This window comes from Myodes glareolus, chromosome 10 (genome assembly GCF_982192425.1).
Source record: "Myodes glareolus chromosome 10, mMyoGla1.1, whole genome shotgun sequence".
Lineage (NCBI taxonomy): Eukaryota > Metazoa > Chordata > Mammalia > Rodentia > Cricetidae > Myodes > Myodes glareolus.
The window spans coordinates 72,747,563-72,768,467 of NC_142035.1; the positions used below are offsets into that span (position 1 = coordinate 72,747,563).

General features: G+C 41.8%; 1 protein-coding gene across 1 annotated transcript in view; it reads right to left on the reverse strand.

Moving 5' to 3' along the window:
• Positions 1-16,907: 16,907 nt before the first annotated feature.
• The window catches only part of LOC125406552 (doublecortin domain-containing protein 1), a 202,922-nt gene continuing 198,924 nt past the window's right edge, over positions 16,908-20,905 (reverse strand). Inside the window, 1 exon segment of the mRNA XM_087910886.1 lies at positions 16,908-17,136. Coding sequence (XP_087767012.1) covers positions 16,908-17,136 — 229 coding nt within the window.

A 20,905-nucleotide genomic window follows, 5' to 3' on the forward strand; every position in this document is an offset into this window, starting at 1 on the left:
TGTGTGATGTGACGTGGTGTGTGTGTGTATGAGAGAGAGGATGTGTATGTGTGATGTGGTATGCGTGTGTGATGTAGTGTGTGTGTGAGAGATGTGGTGTGTGTGTGTGAGAGAGAGAGGGTGTGTATGTGTGATGTGGTGTGCGTGTGTGATGTAGTGTGTATGTGAGAGATGTGGTGTGTGTGTGTGTGTGAGATGTGGTGTGTGTGTGTGTGAGATGTGGTGTCTGTGTGTGTGTGCGTGCGTGCGTGCGTGTGTGTGTGTGAGAGAGAGATGTGATGTGTGTGTGATGTGGTGTGTGTGTGTGTGAGAGAGAGAGAGATGTGGTGTGTGTGTGTGTGATGTGGTGTGTGTGTGTGAGATGTGGTGTGTGTGTGTGTGTGTGAGATGTGGTGTGTGTGATGTGACGTGGTGTGTGTGTGTGTATGAGAGAGAGGGTGTGTATGTGTGATGTGGTGTGCGTGTGTGATGTAGTGTGTGAGAGATGTGGTGTGTGTGTGAGAGATGTGTGTGTGTATGTGTGTGTGTGATGTGGTGCATGTGTGTGAGGTATGGTGTGTATGTATGATGTGGTGTGTGTTTCCAACAACAGCATTGACTAGGAGTTTTAGAGATTAAATATAGTAAGCAAAGTATTATAGAGGCTGACACTGTGACTCTTGTCTACAATCCCTGGGGCAGGAAGGTTGGGTGCTTAAGAACTCAATAAAAAAGGAGAGAGGGAGAGAGAGAGAGAGAGACAGAGACAGAGAGACAGAGAGACAGAGAGAGACAGAGAGAGAGTATTGGGAGGCCTTGATGGTTGGAGGTTGCAGTCTACCATGGCCTGGCAGCTCTCTCAAGCTTGGCAACATGGACAAGGCCCACCATACTCCCTCATATCGCCCCCCGGTGGAAGGTACCCTGTTCTCTACCTGACCCTTTTGGAGGCTGTCTCTAGGCCTGGATGCCTGACTTATCTCTAATATGACCCTGGATGCAGTTCCCTGCAGAAACTTTCCCCCTGCTGCCCATGTGTGGTAATTAGACATTGTGCTGGGAACGTCACAATAGGACTGTGCTTCCACGGATGAAAACGGAAACTTGTACTGGGAGCCTTGTGGTAGGAGAGCATGCTGCTTAATGCAAGTTAGGTGGTTCCCAGGCTACCATTCCCAGCCCTATATATTCCCTGTACTCTGGAATACAGTTGAGGTGATTCACTGAAGTTGTTGCTCCGAAGGCCTGGCTCTGTTGTGCTCACAGGTCTTACAAAGTTCTCTGTTGTCACTTCTGCCCCTTGTCCTCATAGACTGGTGGCCAACAGGTCAAGATGAAAAAGAAAACATCCTCACAGGAAGGACAGAAGGAAGGAAAGAAAGAAAGAAGGAAAGGAAGGAGGGAGATGGGGAGGGAGGGAGGGAGGAAAGGAAGAGAATAAAAAATGTAGGAATTTCTACCCCCTCCCCACAAAATAAACCTTCCTGAGAGGAAAGAAGAATGGCTTAGACGTGTTTAAAGATGAAGATGATGGTTAAGAAAACAGTATCACAAGAGACACAACCCAGGAGCCTCGGACAGCTCCTCTGAGATGGTTGGGGAATTTTGTTAAGGCACATCATATATTCTGAACTAAATCTGAACAAGGAAAAAACCTGAAGTGTAATGAAGCTAATCGTGCCTAATTAACTAATCATGTATTCATTAATATCAAGAAACTTTACAACAGTACGACAAAATGAATTCAATTAAGTGTAACAGGATGTTAAACAGGACTTCTCCTTCTGCCTCCGAGTTTTGACAGCACCATCAGAGGTTGAGAATATGAGGTATCTGGAGCCACTGTGTTCAAAAGTTTATTCTAAAGCAAAATCAGTTTCGTGCAGAAGGTCCCCCAGCCCCGGCACAGAGCGCAGCCGCCAGAAGCCAAGAGTGCTTGCTAGCAATGTGCATTTCCAGGCCCTGTTCTCTGAGGTTTGGTGCTCAAGGTCCTGACTCTGAATCCCAGAAAGCTGCATCCACATGGAGTCTATCCCATTCTAGCTAGAAGAATTAGGGGAATTCTCGACAAACGTGGTCTCTGGGGCAGACTTTGGAAACACTGAACTAGAATGATGCCAGACGTGAGGAAAGAAGGCATGATCTTTATAATTGTGAAAGAATAAGAAATATATTGCTTCTGCCTCAGGCTTTGGATGCAGCATTCCTTAAATGTCTCGGAACCTCCCCAGTGCCTGAGCAGCTTTGGTTCTGATGAATCGGGTCTCACTGGGCTCTGGGATGACAGTGTGTCACCAGCTTAGAAACACTGAGTCAAGATGCAAGTTTAGAATTTTCTCTTCAGCCCCAACTTCTGGGAAGGGAAAGAAAATACTGGAAATTATGTTACCAATCAATCATGCCTCCACAATTTGGGGGGGATGAGGGGTTGTGAGCATTACCCATGTGTCCGGAGGTCATGTACAGGGTTCCACTCCAACCCTTGTTCCGGGTACCTCTGACCATCTGCTGCCTTTGTGTATAGTTTATATAAACGAGCAAACGTTGTTAAGTGTTTCCATAAATTCTGGAAGCCGGTTTCACAATTATTGGATCTGGACTCCTGATGTCTAAAGTTGGTACCGAGACCTTACCCTGTAGAAGTTACAGTAACAGTCACTAAGAAAACTCCAGATCAGTGTGCAATCGGAACGGATGGCTGGATAGCCACCAGGTGTCTGTGGAACACTGGAAAACTGACCATGTGAAAAGAATCCTCACATATCGGGAGAGATATCTATACAGCCAAGAAATAGTTTGCTTTCCTATACAATGATATCCTAAAAGGCAGACTGAGGTGGAAACCACAGCTACAGAGCAGTGGTTGGAGAGGCTGGTCATGGGTTTGCTCTAGAAAACTAGGTTGAACATGAGAAACGTAGACACTACTAGAGAGAAGGGTTTGTTTCCCTTTCTTCGTTATTGAGGAGCGAGGGACTGAGCTAGGGACCTTCATCCACGCCAGACAAGTGTCCTAGCAGACCAAGCCGTGTCCCAGCCCTATAAAATGAAATTGAATGGACAAGAGGGAGCACGAATGTGAGAAAACATAAAGCATTTAAATGCTTACATAAAGATGTTAATGAACTCATTTTCAAGGCAAATTCTCTCTGAACAAGAATTCTAGTTTTAAGCATAAAGCTAACTTAACTGCTGCTCAGTTTAGCCTCAGGTGGGTGATTGACGTACTGAGGGGCACTGTTTATCCAGAGATCCCCGGAAAATAATATTGTTGGTTAAAGGTTATCAATTTAGAGGTTAGAAATATTTTCTTTATTTTTATTTTGAACTTCATTACTAAAAAAGACACATTGCAAATAAAACACACACACACACACACTGAAATTAACCAGACTACAAAACTGTACAATTCACTGAACTTCTATACTGTAAGAGCAAACATTTTGTTTTTTTTATCTATTTGGTTGGTTATTTATTTTTGTTATTTTATGACAGGGTTTTTCTGCATTGTCTGGCTGTCCTGGAACTTACTCAGTAGACCAAATTGGCCTGGTACTCAGAGATCTGCCTGTCTCTGCCTCCCAAGTGCTGGGATTAAAGGCGTGTGCCAACACTGCCTCTTGAGAGTAACCATTTTAAAAAGATATGTGTGCACATACGTTATACATGTATTTTAAGTAAGATTAGAGAATAATATTTCTCCCTATGGTTTTTGCAGCCATCCTTAGTGTTGTTTATCTCTCGGACCTCCTTCTCCCTCTGTGTTACCCACCCTACTGCCCCCTAGTAGAGCTACAGACAATCGATGGCTGCTGGGGGGGGAGGTTGTCCAGCCCCCGTGGTCAGTACTAAGCATGTGTACATGTGAGCAACCCTAAATAGACTCTGTAGTTGTATATGGATATATGTATGTATGTGTGTAACAGCGATAGTTATAGAAGAAGAGACCATCAATTTAGAAGGACTCAGAAAGCATAGCAGAGGTTGAAGTGGGGGAAAAAGGAAATGGTGTAAGTATAATTCTCATGCATGTTCTCATTTTCAAAAATAAAACATTCAAATTAAATTTAAAATAACAGTTGCTGTATTGCTTTGATGGGAAGATGCTATATTGCAATCATGTTTATAATGAGTCAGAACTCTGTGCAATTTTATTGCTTACAGGCCATCCTTCCCACTGCAGAAATTATTGTTAACATATTTAACATCAAAGTGCTTCACCTGTGATCAGTAATTAGAGTTGCAATGCTAGCTATCAAAACCTGTAAAATTCACAGTGTTTCCTGGAATAAATTGTGGTTTTAATTTTGGCTTTTTAAGTCATTGCACTTTCCCAAGAATAGTAAGTATAATAGAAAAGGTACCCACAGTCGACAACTATAGGAACAGAATCTACGCGTGTGCTCAGAGACAATCCTACTACAGGGCAGGAGACCAAGTTCCCTTCTGACAAGTAGATACATATATAACATATCAGAATGTCCCTACCCTAAAATTCATAACAAAGTCATTGTGGAAAGGGGTTTTGAAATAACTTTTGGACTGTTTGGAGGATTTGGAAGATCATCTTGGTGTCAGACTTCAGGATACACCTGGATGAGCAACTGAGAAACAATGCTGAAAGGAATGTCGATGTCCTCATTTCTGTCATTTTTGTCACTACTTCAGCTAGGATCTATCATTTTTGTCACTACATTTTTCTATTAGTAGAAACATGTAACTTTATATCATCATTAAGACTTGAGAGTTTGCTAAAAGCTTTCCTATGGGAGCCTCAAATTGATATATAAGACCTTTAAATTTTATCAAGTGATGCAGGAGAATTGTCTGTATTCTGTCATCCTGTGAGTGATTTTCTTTGGGCTTGCTGGCTGTGGGGTACTGGGCGGGACAGATACCCCAACAAGCTGGCCTTCATGTTACAATCAAGGTCATTAAAAAAACAAAACTGACATGTAGTGCCACATCGATAAGAGAGAAGATATATATATATTTCTGATGTGTGGCAACTTACTCACAAAGCAAAAATCTTTTGCATAAAATTGCATTTTATTTTTCAAAAAAATTATATATTGTTTAAAGTCACATTTAGAGGGTTAGAGAGATGACTTCATGGGTAAGAGTGGAGGACCCCACATTCGGTTCCCAGAATTCACTGTGACAGCTCACAGCTGCCTATCACTCCAGTGCCGGAGAATCCAACACCCTCTTCCAGCCTCTACTCTCACATGAGCGCGCGCGCACACACACACACACACACACACACACACACACCTAAAACTAAAAAACTAATTTTAAAAGTTAAATTTAGAATTTAGATCCAACATGCAATGATGCATGATGATGATTCTAGACTAGATTATAGAACAATATGATGGACTTTCCTTTCTTGGTCAATAAATATCAAGCTCCAAAGACATCCTAGCATAAATAAAGGCAATAATAGTACAATAAAAGCATCAATACTGAGAAAAGGGGATAAATTGAGGGGGTGTTCTCTGTCATCGAGACAGTAAATACATTATAAATAGAGTATGATATAACACACCATAAATGTAACAGAAGCTGAACTGAAGTTAAAACTAACTGATGTTAGTTCTAGCCCTTGGTCTGATCGTCAGGAGATCACCTATGCTCTGAGTGAGATTTATCGTCATGACGTCGATATTATCACACATCTCTACCACTACTGAGAAGGGAGGATTAGGAGTAGCTGCTTTTCAGAGTCTTCTCATTTCTGAAGGAATGTGACTCCCGAGATTACTTCATTTCAGGTTCTCATATTATGGGGGACGCTCAGGACTATGTTTTGGGAAGTCTTTCCATCATCACTCCACTGATTGCTGATGCATAGGTGTCTATTAAGTGGCATAGGTATTAATTGGATAGATATAGAATTGGCAGTCTTTCAGCCATTTGTGAATCTGTTGAAACAGTCTGCTTATCAAATTGTAGAGGCAAGAAAGTAGGTAGCCCATGACCGCAGTTCAGGAGAAATTTCCATCATTTTATTTCCTAGTTGATAATAAGGAGGGAGGACTATTGTCTTCCTTCCTGTTCATTTTTCAAGCCTCAGCTGACTCTGGTGTCTCCCTGTGCTACCTAGGGTAAATGCAAACTCCATACAGAGAACAAAGAATGGCAGTTTCCCCTCCATCATTAATACAGCAAAAGACTCAAGCAATCCACATGCTATGAAACCTCACGTGGGCAATTTTCTGTCTTTTACTGGCTTTATGACATAGTTACTGGTAAGGTTGATGCCATAGTATATAGCCACATAGCTATACTCTTTGGCTGAGTTCAGCGATGTCCTTAAGCCAGTGTGTGCTAACCTGTCTTGGTAATATTGGCCATAAATGCAAATCCAGCAAGACTTAAATCATTGTTTAAAAAGCAGATGCATGCTTATAGCTACAACTGATATAGCAATGCCAAAGTAAGGAAAGCAACGAAGATGGTTTCCTACTGGGTAGCAACCCATGAGAGTCTGAAGCCTTCCTCATAGATCCTTTAGACCTGCAAGGTGGAGCATTGAGCCTGTTTATTCTGACTCTGAAGGCCACAGACAAAGTACACAACAGAAACTCTTCAACATCCCCACACATCCCCTGACTCTTTAAACACGGACTGTGAGTTGGAAAGCCTTTGAGACCCAGATGGGTACCAGAAATGCAGGGAACAGGCTGAAGCCAGTGTGAGGACACCGCTTCAGGAAATGGCTGAGAGTACCAGCAAAGAGGCGTATCTATGGGTAACCAGGACTGCTCAGCTCATGCCTGGTTGGAGTAAAGACAAAATACAAGTCTGATGCACTGATGCTTTGAAGGAAATCTAGAAAGGTGTTTTAACACTGAAATATCTTTCCCATATATCCTAAGGAATGAAGTCACATCCATTTTCAATGGAAGTCTGAAATGCAGTTTGGGATCCATTTACCGAAAGGTGTTCCAAATGCCTTTTGGAATGAAGCATTTTCTCATGGTGTTAAGATTGCACGGGTCACTTGGTAATGACACTGTTGGTTTGCCTTTCATCCACTGGTGGTCAGATGAACAGAATAGAAAAAGTATATTAAAAGAAAAAATTGGGTTGGTTGCATCAGCCCATCCGGACCCCTTTGCTGATGCAAGTAAGGGTGATGACCTGCTTCCTGCTGGCACTGAGGATTATAACCATATAAGAATTCAACAGAGAAATGGCAGGAAGACCCTTACCACTGTCCAAGGGATCGCTGATGATTACGATAAAAAGAAACTAGTGAAGGCGTTTAAGAAGAAATTTGCCTGCAATGGTACTGTAATTGAGCATCCAGAATATGGAGAAGTAATTCAGCTACAGGGTGACCAGCGCAAGAACATATGCCAGTTCCTAATAGAGATTGGACTGGCTAAGGACGATCAGCTGAAGGTTCATGGGTTTTAAGTGCTTGTGACTCTGAAGCTTAAGTGAGGATTTCCTTGCAATGAGTAGAATTTCCCTCCTGTCCCATGTCACAAGTTTAAAAACCTCACAGCTTGTATAATGTAACCATTTGGGGTCCGCTTTTAACTTGGACTAGTGTAACTCCTTCATGCAATAAACTGAAAAGAGCCATGCTGAAAAAAAAAAATAACTGCAGGCCTGCTATCGTGAATACGAATAAGATGGGCTGACGGCACAGGAGACATAGCTACACTCATGAGGGAGGATATGTTTACCATACTCTTTGTGAGCCGTCAGGTTGCTACGTGTTATTATTCTGAGTTTAGCAAGGGCTACGTCCTGATTCCTAGTCTTAGTTGAAATCATATTAAACCTCACAGCAGCAGCAGAAAAAGAAATATCTCAGGAAGTGGTTACCCCATGATATTCCTTATTCATAATGATATGTGAGTACCTCAAAATACAAGTCATATAAGTACATTAGATGCTTAGGCAAAGATGTATTTGAAAGTACATATGCCCAGAAATAAGGTACCTTCCAAGCATCTTGAGCCTGTTAATATTAAAAAAATACACCTTCAAGTATTCCAAATGTTCTGCTATTCTGACTTTGCTTTGAAATAGATTGTTCCCTTGCTCCTCACCTAACCTCCAAGCTGAGTTGGTACAAAAGCAAATGAGGCTCATTTGTGCATAAGAATCTTCCTTCCTCCCAGCTGTTCCATTTTCCTCCTTCTTCCCTTCTGTAATGGTTTAAGTAAAAGGCTGCAGGTCCCCCAAGTGGTGGCAGTGGGCAGCAGGCCATGAGACCATGCTGCAGGTCCCTGAGTAGTGGCAGACAGCGGGTGGGTCACAGCAGGCCACAACAGTAACCGGGTCCCAGGCAGGGAGCCTGGTGGTAGGTGAGATACCAAGATGGATAGGCACACCATGCAGAGTGAAGTTGGATATTTATTTAGTGGGTTATGGAAGGGAAGGGGAGAGGGGGAAGAGCATAGAGAAAGGCGGAAAGAGAAACACAGAGAGAGAGAGAGAAACAGAGAAAGGGGAAGGGGAGAAGTGAGGAGAAGGGAGAGACAGAAGTTGCCTCTGAAAGAGAAAGAGAGAGAGAGAGAGAGAGAGAGAGAGAGAGAGAGAAAGGAAGGAAGGAAGGAAGGAAGGAAGGAAGGAAGGAAGGAAGGAAGAAAGGAAGAGACTCAGGCTGGAAGCTGAAGATCAGCTTCAGCTTGCCTCGGGCCAGGGGAGGGAGTAGGCGTGGCTTATCTATTAAAGGGACAGGACAGACCATTACACCCTCTCCCTTGTTCACTCTCTTCTAGATTATAAAATCACTTCTTGTAAATCGACATTTTCAAAACTAAACCTATGCCTTTTCTTTTAGTGATAGGATCTCATAGATCTTAGACCAGTGGTTCTCAACCTGTGGGTTGTGATCCCTTTAGGAAATGAATGGCCCTTTCACAGGGGTCGCGTATCAGATGTTTCCATTATGGGTCATAACAATAGCAAAATTACAGTTATGAAGCAGCAACAAAATAATTTCATGGGGGTCACCACACCATGAGGAACTGTATTAAAAGTCACGGCATTAGGAGGATTGAAAACCACTGGGCTAGACTGACCTCAAACTCACTATGTTCTGGAGGATGACTTTGAATTGCTGATACTCCTGCCTCCACCTCCCCAGACTTGCCACATTTTTTTAAGCTGACACCTCTTTGCCTGCTTTCAGTACATTGAGCTTCACCACCCCTGTCTCCCTATCCTGATCACAGTAGGAAGGAGAGCTGGATGGGTTCAGGTCAGCCCACCGATCAGATGATGCTCTGATGTAAGAATCCACTGTGGTACACTGTGGTCAGGGAGACCAGCAAATAGGTCTCCTATTAATAGCAGGTCAACAAAACACCTGCTGTTGGGACTGTGGGTGCTGTCAGATCTCTCTCTCTCTCTCTCTCTCTCTCTCTCTCTCTCTCTCTCTCTCCCTTTCTCCCTCTCTCTAACATAATCATAACTCAGTTATCCCTACCCATTTTCAATTTTTTTATTTTTTTTAGTTTGTATTTTAGTCTTTTCAGGTAGCTTTATTCTATTTATCACAGAATATGTCAGATGTACACTTGACAGGCAAATATTTAAAGAATAAAATATGAAACTCTGAAATATGTATATGCTTTTAAAGCATAATCTAAGCCATGATAACAAACATTTCTATATCTCTCAACCCTCTCCCCAGAAATCACTTCTAAAGTTTTCTGCTACATCTTTGAAAACTTTTTATTATCATTATTTTTATTATATTTTGCTTGTGCACCATGTGCATGTAGTGCCCACTGAGACTGGAAGAGGGCATTGGATGCCCCGGAACTGAAGTTGTAAGCAACTGTGAACTGCCACCTGGATACTGAGAATTGAATCCAGGTCTTCTGGGGAAACAGCCATCTCTCCAATCCCTGTGAGTCTTTTAAAATCTTGCTTTCCAGCCTCCCTGCATTCTCATCTCTAGACAGCCAGTGCCCTGCATTCATTCTATAATTTTAGATTCTCGAGAATTTACTTAAACCATATGTGAATGAAGTCAAGGGAAACAGACATGCTTTTCCTTTCTGTTAGCAAAATCCCTTTGAGATTCTATCCCTGGGATTGCATTGCCAAGAGCTGATTCATTCTACTTTATTGATGGGCATTCTTCTTTGGAAAGGATGGTTTGCTTATTTTTTCTGTGTACATGGACCTTTAGGTTATTTCTAGCTTTGCTATCTTTTGGAGTAAAGCTGTTATGAACATTCATGTACAAGTCTTTATAGGAATACATACTTTCATTTTCTTTGAATAAATTCCCAGAGTAGGATAGCCATCCACAGAGTAGAAAGGTGTTTGCATTTTGTAACTGCTCTCAGATTGCCCAAATCGCTTTCTATTTCTCAGCTGAGAGTGATGAAAGGGCTACTCTGACCCTGTCTCCCAAATATTGACAAGTTACTAGAGCCGCAATGGCACTTCACTGGAGGCCCGCCTTTGTGTTTTATGTTCATTAAGTTCAAAATAGTTGTTCATTCACATTTTAGTGCCTCTTTTGATGCATGGGTATTTAGAAATATACGACTTCATGTCTAAGAATTTGGAGGTATCACAGAGAGCTTTCTACTTTCGAGTTCTTTTCTCTTTTCTTCTTTCAATATATGCTGAGGATTCAATCTAAATACTCTACAACTGAGCTAAATGGTGGCCGTTCTGCTATTAATGTCTAATTTAACTCTATATGGTCAAAGAACGCATTTTATCTTATTTGAAATCTATTAAAGTTGTTGAGATTTATTTTATTGCTAGAGTATAGGCGATTATGATTAATATGCAGCTTCCTTAAAAAAAACATTCTCAGGGAACATTGTTAAGTTGGGAGCATAGCCCCCAGCCCCTTGCATTCATCCCAGCCCCAGGCCTGGGAGTTGTATTGGTCTGGACTCCAAATCTCATAATGCCAGGTCCTGACTCCTCCCTGAGGGGGGTGTGTCAGGACCACTCCCACAGGGTATTTAAGTGAGCTCCCAGAGGAGAAATACATGGTGTCTCTCGTCCTTACTCCCCCACCTTTGCATCGTGTTAAGGGCCTCCCGATTCCCCCTCAGGGCCACCTGAGAGCGCAGGAATCCCATTAAACCTGGATATTTTTTAATTTGGCTTGTTGTGATTTCACTTGATTGGGATTTGTGCGTCAGCAGAGAGCTTGTGTTAGGAAAAGTCCCTAACAAACATCACTCAATTCAAATGCAGATATAGAGAAACCAATATCGTCTAATCAGGAAACTCTCTCCCCCTTGGATAAGTTTCAAACTTTTGAAAGGTTCTATGAAGGTTCCTGGGGTAAAAAGACATCAGTGATCTTTTCTAATGCTGGCTCTTAAATGCTACAAATATGACCACCAGGAAAGATGCACCCACTGGTTCAGTAGCAGTACGACCGAATGGAGTAACGTATTACTCTTGCTTGAATGTGAGATCTGCTCCAGCAGCGGGAATTCATGCCTTGTGCTACAAACTTGGCCAAAACCCCGAGCTAGTAGAGTCAGAGGCCCAAGGGGAAACCCCTTAATGTTGCTTTGCTAAGCAAACGTGTTTTCAAACTGCTAATTGTGTGTGTGTGTGTGTGTGTGTGTGTGTGTGTGTGTGTGTGTTTCTCCATGTATTTGTGCAGTTTTCGACCTTGGGAAGAAATGTCTCCTCTTATAACAGGTAGTGATTAATTCAGAAATTCCTCTAACTGTTCAAAGTGCTGAGAATAAGCAGCTGTGCGTGCTCAGCCACAGCTGGAACATCTGAGTAATCATATACCCACTAATGCTCAAGGAATATGGCAGAAGAGGGGACAGAAAGAACTTAAAAGCCAGAGGAGAGGGAAGAATCCTAAGAAAGGATGTCCTCTGCATATAACATGGCTGTTACACACACATGACCTCACAGCATCTGTGGTTACCTGCATAAGACCTGCACAAGGTCAAGCTGGTGACAAATCCCAGTCTGGGGACCCACCCCTACCTGAAGAGACATTAACAGTTAATGTTGACTGCATGAGAGTCGCTTTTCTTTGTGGGGTGGCACACACACACACACACACACACACACACACACACACACACACACACAGACACACACACACTGGCAGGTTGACTGTGGAGGCCCGAAATTATGAGCCTATTTCCACATTGATCAAAGTTCAGAGAGTTCAAATTTATAAGGTTATCATGCTTCTACCTCAAACAAAGGCCCCACCCAGACATTCAGCCACACAGTTCTCTCTCAAGGTTATTGTCAATGGGTGTGGCTAGTTGCCAGGCCTTGTGCTCCAGAAATAGAGAAGTAGATCTGTTCCTACCTCAGACAAAAGTCTAAGGATCCAACTAAGCTCCAGTTCCCTTTGCGGCGATAACTTGGGATTCCACCCAGGGAGTGGTTTGCCTACAGTGGTTTTGGTCTAGAGCAGGAGTGTGACTTAGTGACTTGTTTTGTTCTAGCAACAGAATGTTCAGCTATGAATGTAACCCATGACTTTCAATTGGTATGTTCATTTTCTTGTGTCATGTTAATGCAGTCTTTTGTCTTACTCCTACCTATTGGGATCAGGGGTATTTTAAGCAGTTGGAAATTAAACACAGGCAAATTTTCAGTACCTACTGAAAAAAAATCCCTCCCAATACTTCCTATATATTTCTTCATTTTATTATTTTCATTCATGTCATCATATTTTTTACTATATCTCTAAATCCCCACACCCTTATCCAGGCGAGAGGTATTTTTGCGGAGGGTGGTCCCCAACAGTTGCCCATGTCCTGCTAATTAACCCACAGTCATGTACATATAAATATCACTGACTGGGCCCAGTGGGTGATTAAAATTAGGACTAACTAGAAGGGAAATACATTGGGGAGGTGGACCAAGTGGAATTGGAGGGAAGGAGTGGGGGAAAGGTATGATTACAATGAATTGTATACATCTATGAGTTTTCAAAGAATGGTTTTTAAAAAAGAATATCTTTAAGAAGCTTTGGAGATGGCTCAGTCAATAAAGTGAGTTCAACGCAACTGAAAGACCTCCGGAATGGGGAGACTCTCACTCAAGTCTAGGGGTAATACGACCCCCTAGGAACTCACGAGAGACCATCCTTGCTGCAATCACATGAGGTTTACTGACAGGATGGGAACCAGTACACTGGGGTCAAAACTCATTTCCCACACAGGGGTAGAGAGTGCAACCCCGAGTAGCCGGGAAAAGGGGTATTTAAGGGAAGAAACCACAACCCAACAATCCAAAGAAGGTACGGAGGGTATCATTGGAAAATTTTGAAAATACCAGTGATCACTGAAAAATTCCAAAAATACCAGTGATAATCACAAGGGGGTAACTCCCTGTTTCTCAAGATTATTCTCAAGATTATAATCTAAACTTCGGTTTAGTCACTGAACCGGCTAACCTAGATTTTTGGCTCTTCTCTTCCTGCTAGATTTTTGGCTCTATTGTTCCTGCTAGAGGGGTCTGGATTTATCCGGGTCTTTCACACCCATTTGGATTCATTTGATCACTAGCACCCACAAAGAAAGTCAGCACCATGATGTACACTTGTGCTCCCAGCACTGGGGGTGCAGAGAGAGTATTTAAATCGATTAATCAAGCCTGGCTATAGTAATAGGTATAACCGTAAAAGCTAAAAGAGAAAAGTGATCTGCCTGATAAGACACTATTGCAGAAATTTCATGATAAAAATTTATGACTTTGAAGACATTTATATTTCTTTTTCCTGTATGCCTTTTTCCCTCCTCAGTCTCCAAGGGGTTCTGTTACCACCCTGGATAATGCTGCTAATTGTTCAATTTGACTTTCTCCTACTAAACAGTGTAGTGTTGTTTGGGTTAGAGACTGACTGCTTGAGTTTGCTTCCCTGGGCAGCCACCTAATAGGTATGACCTTGAACAAGTGATTTGTCTCTGAACTTCAACACAGATAATCATAAGAACGGCCTTACCAGACTGGCGTGGCATTTAAATATAGCAATGAAGCATTGGGAAATTAGAATGGTATCTGGTGCAGAGGTGTATGACTGTTGTGAGAGTAGGGTGGGCAGCCAGGGTTTACACCTAAAACATTGATTCTGTACACTGTGTTTTTAATCGCTTTGTGGTACCTTATGCCTGCTGGACAGACTGCTTTCCCTTCTGCATCCACAGCTGGACCAGCCTTCCTGATGTCTAAGTATCACGATTCTGGTTTCATGTCTATGCATATTCTTATCCAGCCAAACTCCCGAAACCATGACTCTCGAAACTAAACTACGCTTGTTCTCGTCAATATTACATTAAATCAAAGGCGATGAGTGCTATAAAAAGAGAGCACACCTTTAACCCCACTCAGGAGACAGAGGCAGAAAAAGTTCTGTGAGTTCGAGGCCAGCCAGGACTACAGAGCGAGCTCCAGGACAGACAGGGTTGCATGACAGAGAGATCCTATCTTAAAAGAAAGGGAGGGAGAAAGGAAGGAAGAAAAAAAGGAAGGAAGGAAAGAAGAGAGGGTGAATCTTGAAAACAATACTTCTCGGTCAATAGCAAATCAACTTTCTTCTGTCTCAGTGGTTTTTTTTTTAATTTAAAAAATTTAAACTTTTATTTTTAAAGTATTTCTAACCATATATTCTGTAAGAAAAGATATGATAAATAGAGGCTGCTTCTGGCCTGCTCCAAGTCTGCCATTTTTCATCTCCATAATTTTACTTTTCCTATGTTCAAAAAATGGAGAAGAGGTTAAAACCCCTCATGCTAATTTAAGTTTTCTAATTTGCGATAAAGATGGACACGAAACAACAAATCCTGGAGCTCACGAGTGAAGTTCTCAAGTGACTTGTTGACTGCAGAGAAACATTTCTGTTTTTAGCATACTACCAAACTAAGTGACAAATTTTCACGTTTCTTCTAGGTTAAAATAGTAGTGTTAACATAAAGTTTAAATGCCTCATGCTTGTTCTGCCCAGGCCAGAAAACATCTCAATATGCTGCTCAGAATTTGCAAAGTCAGTGTTTGTTGTTTTGAGCCAGATCACTCATAAGCATTACCTTTTCCGTAGCGGTAATTTATATCCTTGTAGTGATGTTCCCTGGGTGGGCTTGACTCTGACTGAATGACCAATAGCCAGGCATCCCTGAGTTACCGCTCTGCTCAGGATCATCCCAGTCTTCCAATGAAAGGGAAGGGAGAAAAAGGTCTAAATAAGTTAAAAGAACCAGAAAATTCAACAATCTGTCACAAATAGTGAGGTCATTATGCCTGGGTAAGCCTGGATATTATCGGTGGCTCAACGTGAAATACTACCCGCAACTTAGCAGTCAGTGAGCCCTGCTCAGAAGCGGCAATCCTCTGTCCTACAAGGGTGGCATTTTACAGTTGAGCGCAAAATAAAAGAGACCTCGATATCTTCATTTGTCCTTCCTTTCTGTGCATATTTCACAGCGTAGTGACTTGGGGTCCATCACGTGTCACTTGCTAGAGTCATAACTACAGAGCTTACTTGAAATCTGCATGCACAGACAAACACGTGCAGTGAACTGAGAGGATGGGAACACATCCTCAACCTTCATAGCAATTTAAAGTTTTACTCCGGGTCTTAATACCATGGGTTAAAACTGCACAGTGGTGGTGGCCCGTGACCTCTTTGTCTTAAATACGAGCATTCTCTGTGAAGGAAATTAATTGGGAATATTGTGTAAATGGTTATTTAATAACAATTTTCCTACTTAGTGAATTAGCTCATTTTAAATGAGCCACAATGACAGAGAGATTTATACCTATCTACTGGTGATCCATGGCATACAAAATTCTGTATCTATCATAGAAAGGGACTTATTGTTCATGTGGGAAAAGAGAAGTTTTCATGAACATCGATTTTTTTTCTTGTTCCTTCATAGTAGGTAACTCTTGCTTTTCAGGTTTTTGTTGTGTAAAAGAAAAGTACTTGGTGATCTAGGAAACATATCTCTAAATTATTTGGGTGGTAATAAGTACTTGCAACCCATGCATGAGTAAATGTGTCTGTACAGAAAATGGAAATGTTTGTAGAGGGGAAGACAGACATTCCTGAGCACTCTTTATATCAGATTTTATGGCCCAACATCAGACTACTTTCTAATTTCTACCTTGGTGTAACTTTGCAAGGGAGGCATGACTAACTCCATTTTATAGTCAAAGAAAGCATGTCTCAGTGTATCCAAATAACTTTCTCTAGGCCACTCAAGGCATTCCCGGAAAACTGCGCTCTTTGGGCGAGCATTTCAATCATTTAAGGAAGTGTTAGAGAGTACACGTTGTATAGGATAGTGAGATCCTAGAAGTAAACACCAAGAACTTACGGACGATGAGGTTTAGGAAAGGGCCTTCCATAGCATCAGATCATCTTGTTTATGATGAGAGAAGTCCTAACTCTACACACCACGTGTGTTTAGACTGCAGTCACCCAGATATTCAGTGGTAGTGCTAGGAGTAAGGCCCTCGGAGCAGGTTCGCAGATCGATCAGATACAAAGTACAGTTTTGTAATACAGAAGAAAAGCTTAATTTATAAAGTCAGACAGAGCAACAACCCTCTCCTTGTTGTTGCTAGCCTTAGCTTCTTAAACTGTATAAATGCTATGGTTTTGACGAGAAATGTCTGTCCCACAAAGGGCTCGTGTGTAAGACCTGGTCTCCACTTGTGGATCCGGTCACCTGGATCAAAAGATTCTGGTCTAATCCATTTATAAATCCATTGATGGCTTCATAGTTTAGCATGACATTGGGAGAAACAACCTGGGTGGAGAAGCAGTTCCCTGAGAATTGCCTTTGAAGGGTATATGTTGTTCCTGGTCCCTTCTTGTCTCTCTATTTTCTGACTGTAATGAGGCCAGTGGTTGTCTTTCTGCCATGTCCTTCAACCACATTCTATTAGTACCTTTCTATCTTAATTCCTGCAAGTTTGGTTTGTGTCTATCAGAGACCCATACAATAACCAAGGGTGATCTGGGATTTGATGTGAGAAATGGTTCCAATGTCCTTCACCACCACCACGGATTGAGTGTCACCAAACTTAAGTGGATGGTGTCGAAGACCCAAAGTGTTTAGCCAGCAGTAGAGCATCCTGATGTGAATGGTGACAAAGGAAACAGCAGGACCAGCATTATATCTGTTGTCTCTTTTCAGATAACCTAGGTATTTGCAACTGTATTGCAACAATAAGAGGGTATGAGGCAAGTATATTTTCTCAAATATATCAAATCTAATTATAAATTAATAAAGAAACATTAAGATGTTTCTACATAGATGCATAAACTGTTCACATTGTAAGAAAAGTCACAATATGGTGTTAGTCTCTTAGGCCTATTAATGCAGGTATAGATCAAGGAAGACTAAGACACCTGCCACGAGAGATGACCAGTCTGTGGAGCCCATACAAGCCCTGCATTTGGGGTTCACACAAGCTCTGCATTTGGGTAAATATACTCTGGACCCATGCAAGCTCCGTGCTTTGTTTAAGATATTCTGGGTTCACACAAGCTCTGCGTTTGCTTTAAGATCCTCTGAGGCATAAACTCATCAGAATGTCAGAATGTCTAAAGCATACAGAATGCCTGTGGTCAACCTACATAAATCTTTTGCTTTAGTCAATACGAAGAGCAGAAAAGAAGTTCTTACTAGTCTGCAATTTAACATGTTTTCACTGCATGCTTATATGCAAGAGGGCCCCAGGTTCTGGGATGGCACAACACGGCAGCAAACAAGGAGGAGTCCCTTGGCAAGAGCAGATGCTCCTAGGTACCTTGGTGATCTGCCACATGCTGGCTGCAGGCCAGGTCACTTTCTGATTCCCGCTGCTAACTTCCCTCCTTGAGGAGCTGTGCTTTCTGATGGAAACTGAGGCATAAAGAATGATATTGGGATCCACCTGCACCGCAAGGAGAAGGATAGCCTTTTAATTCAGGATCTAAACTATGAACAGTCTTCAGCACACTTACTGAAGATGAATAACTCATGCCAGAGTGTCAGGTTTTCTGAGAGAGGTTGTCTTCAAAATCCAGCACTCAGTCTCATTTAATTAATTTCATAGTTGTTGTCAATACTGATGTGCAAAGACCCTGTCTGTGTGACATGGGATATTATAAAATGTTTTTCATGCCTTAAAAACATATAGTAAAGGCTCTCTGGCTCTTTCTCTCTCCCCCTCTCTTGCTCCCCCCTCACACACACACACACACAGAGAGAGAGAGAGAGAGAGAAATTTTTTCATGTTAAACACTATGCAAATAACTAAATTGCATTAGAGGCATCTAAAATAATGGCTCATATTTGTTATAAAAACAAAAATTAAGTATCTTAAAAGAGTAACATGCTACAGCTCCTAATGAATGAACCTGATATGGATAAAGAGCAAGATACTATTAAATGTAAAGCAATTTTAATCCATATAGCTTAGAATTTCTCGGGAGAGTTAAAAGATAAATTTGGGGCATACAAAATGAGTTTCAGTACAGCTAGGGCTGTTACACAGAACAACCCTGTCTCGAAAAAAGAGAAACAAAAAAGTAAATTTGGTTGAACTACCCAAAGCATCAGGTGAAGGCTACAGAGTTAGGTAAGAGCAGAGAGATGGTGAGAACTTTCATCAGGGTCTATACCCCAGCAGGTGTTAGTGAGGTTGGTATGCCATGGGGGGACATCATGGCTTGCTGAATGGAGACATCAAAGGCAGGGAAGCGATCGGTAGCCTACATGCTCTCGCGAGAATAAAAACATATTAACTGAGACTTCTGAGCTTGAGGAGTCACTGGGGAAGAAGTGGGCACTGATTCGGAAAGCGAGCCATGTGTGTCTCCTAGGGTCATTATCAGATCACACAGCCGGGGCTGTTTATCACGTTATATATGTAGAAGGCATCGTCACCTTCAAGTGTGACTTGCTTACACTTGATTGTTCAATTCCCAATCACTCATGTCGCCTGTAGGAACTCTGTTACGTCACACCTAATAAAATGGCGTCCCAAGTTATAGGAGCGTTTTCCTCAAGTAGACACAACTTTTACAAAGCAACACGTAGAAGATCGTAGAGCTTGGCCAACATATACTTTTAGTATGATAGGTGACGCTGCTTTAGTAACCATTTAATTACTTTCTGATGCTAAAAAATCTACTTTACAAGTTCAACAATACTAGATACTTACTGAGTGTTGAATTTTTAATAAATAAATTAAACAATAATTCATAAGGCAATATTTTAAAATGTGTTCAAGCAACCACAGAAGGGTACGTTATAAGAATTATTCAATAAGAAAAGAAAGATCTCTCTCAAGAGGGTAAATATCATATGACTCCTTTGTGTGAAAATGAAAGTTTTAAGATGCCTTTTGTAGCTGCTTCTCGGCACATAAGCAGGCCTGACTTCCAGTGTGTTGACTGCGCGTTCCCCAGATCGCCAGGAGTGGCCGGATTCTAGAAGGCAATCCCCCACAGGTTTTGAACAATGATAAACTATATTCTACTAAGCCATCGCTGCAGGATTCTGTATTTAAAGAAGCACTCCTACTCAATCTCTTCGCTCCAAGTTGCCGTCGTCCTCTAAACTCCCCCCTGTATCTGGGCAGGAGATTGTTTTGACTGGAATTAGACAGAAGACCCATGCTGCCAACTGCTTCTTTGTATATCACCTGCTGCCAGCGCCTAAATTCTTGTTATCTCCACAACATGGCTTAATCTTTTAACAGTTGGCTTATTGGTGGAGAGCAAGGGGGTCCTTTGTTTCTGCCTTGGGCTGGCACCCAGTATTAACACCATGCTGTTCTTCAAGAGATATTTTGCTGGACAGTTCCCAAGTGATTTTTTTTTTGCACGGGGCAGACACAGCCAGACCCACGCCAGTGTAGCTTCATTTATGTTGGTAGAAAAGAAGTAGAAGGAAGGAATCCTGCCAACTCCTGACTGACAACCACCACTAAGAGTCTTCTCGTGTGGCTACGTCCGTTGTTTTCTTCTTCCTCCTCTTTTTCTTTTTCCGCTCTTTCATCTGAAGTTATTTCAGGAAATTAATTTTCAGTGTTTTCATTATTCCCAAAGAGACAAACTCATCAGGAAGCACAGGAAACAAACCAACCAACAAACACTGTAGAACAGAGCCCCATGAAAGTAATTCCTTCGAATCTGGCTATGAAGACGATGAAGCCATCTACATAAGCAATGTGATAAATAATAACACAAGTTGTGTGAGCTAATAATGCACCCATGGGATATGGATGGCCTGTTTGCCCAGCAATGCCCTTCTGTGAATCTTTATAATGAGTTTAAAGTATATCCAAAAACCTGATTTCTTCATAAAATCTATTTTTATCTGATTAATGCCAATGTGCATACACACACATGCATGGTAAGTATGAGTGAGCACACGTGCTGTGGCACACATGTGGAGGACAGAGGACAACTCCACGGAATTGCTTCTCGCCTTCCACCTTTAGGAATGTTCTGGAGATCCTGCTCTGTTGTCAGGCTCACTTGACAAATACTTTTAACCACTGAGCCACGTCCCTAGCCTAACTTGGCTTCTTTAGTCTAATAGCTGATCTCTAGAACAAATAGTTTGTGAGGGGAAAGAGAGAGATAAAAATCTGTGAAAATTAGGATCAAGGGAAGTAGTATTCCAACAATTTATAACATAATATGCCATACACGGGTGTGCATGTGTGTACCTGTGCACATGTGGATTGAAATATTTGTGCTGAGTCTGATATCTCAGTACATACATAACTTATCTGATACTGAGAAGCCTAAAGTGCTGTCATAAACTGATAAGGGAATTCTGGTTTATTCAATTGGATGTCTGTATTCATGATCTACTTTTTTTTTAAAGTTTATTGATTTTTATTGAGCTCTACATTTTTCCTCTTCTCCCCTCCCCTTCAACCCTCTTCCAAGGTACCCATGCTTCCAATTTACTCAGGAGATCTT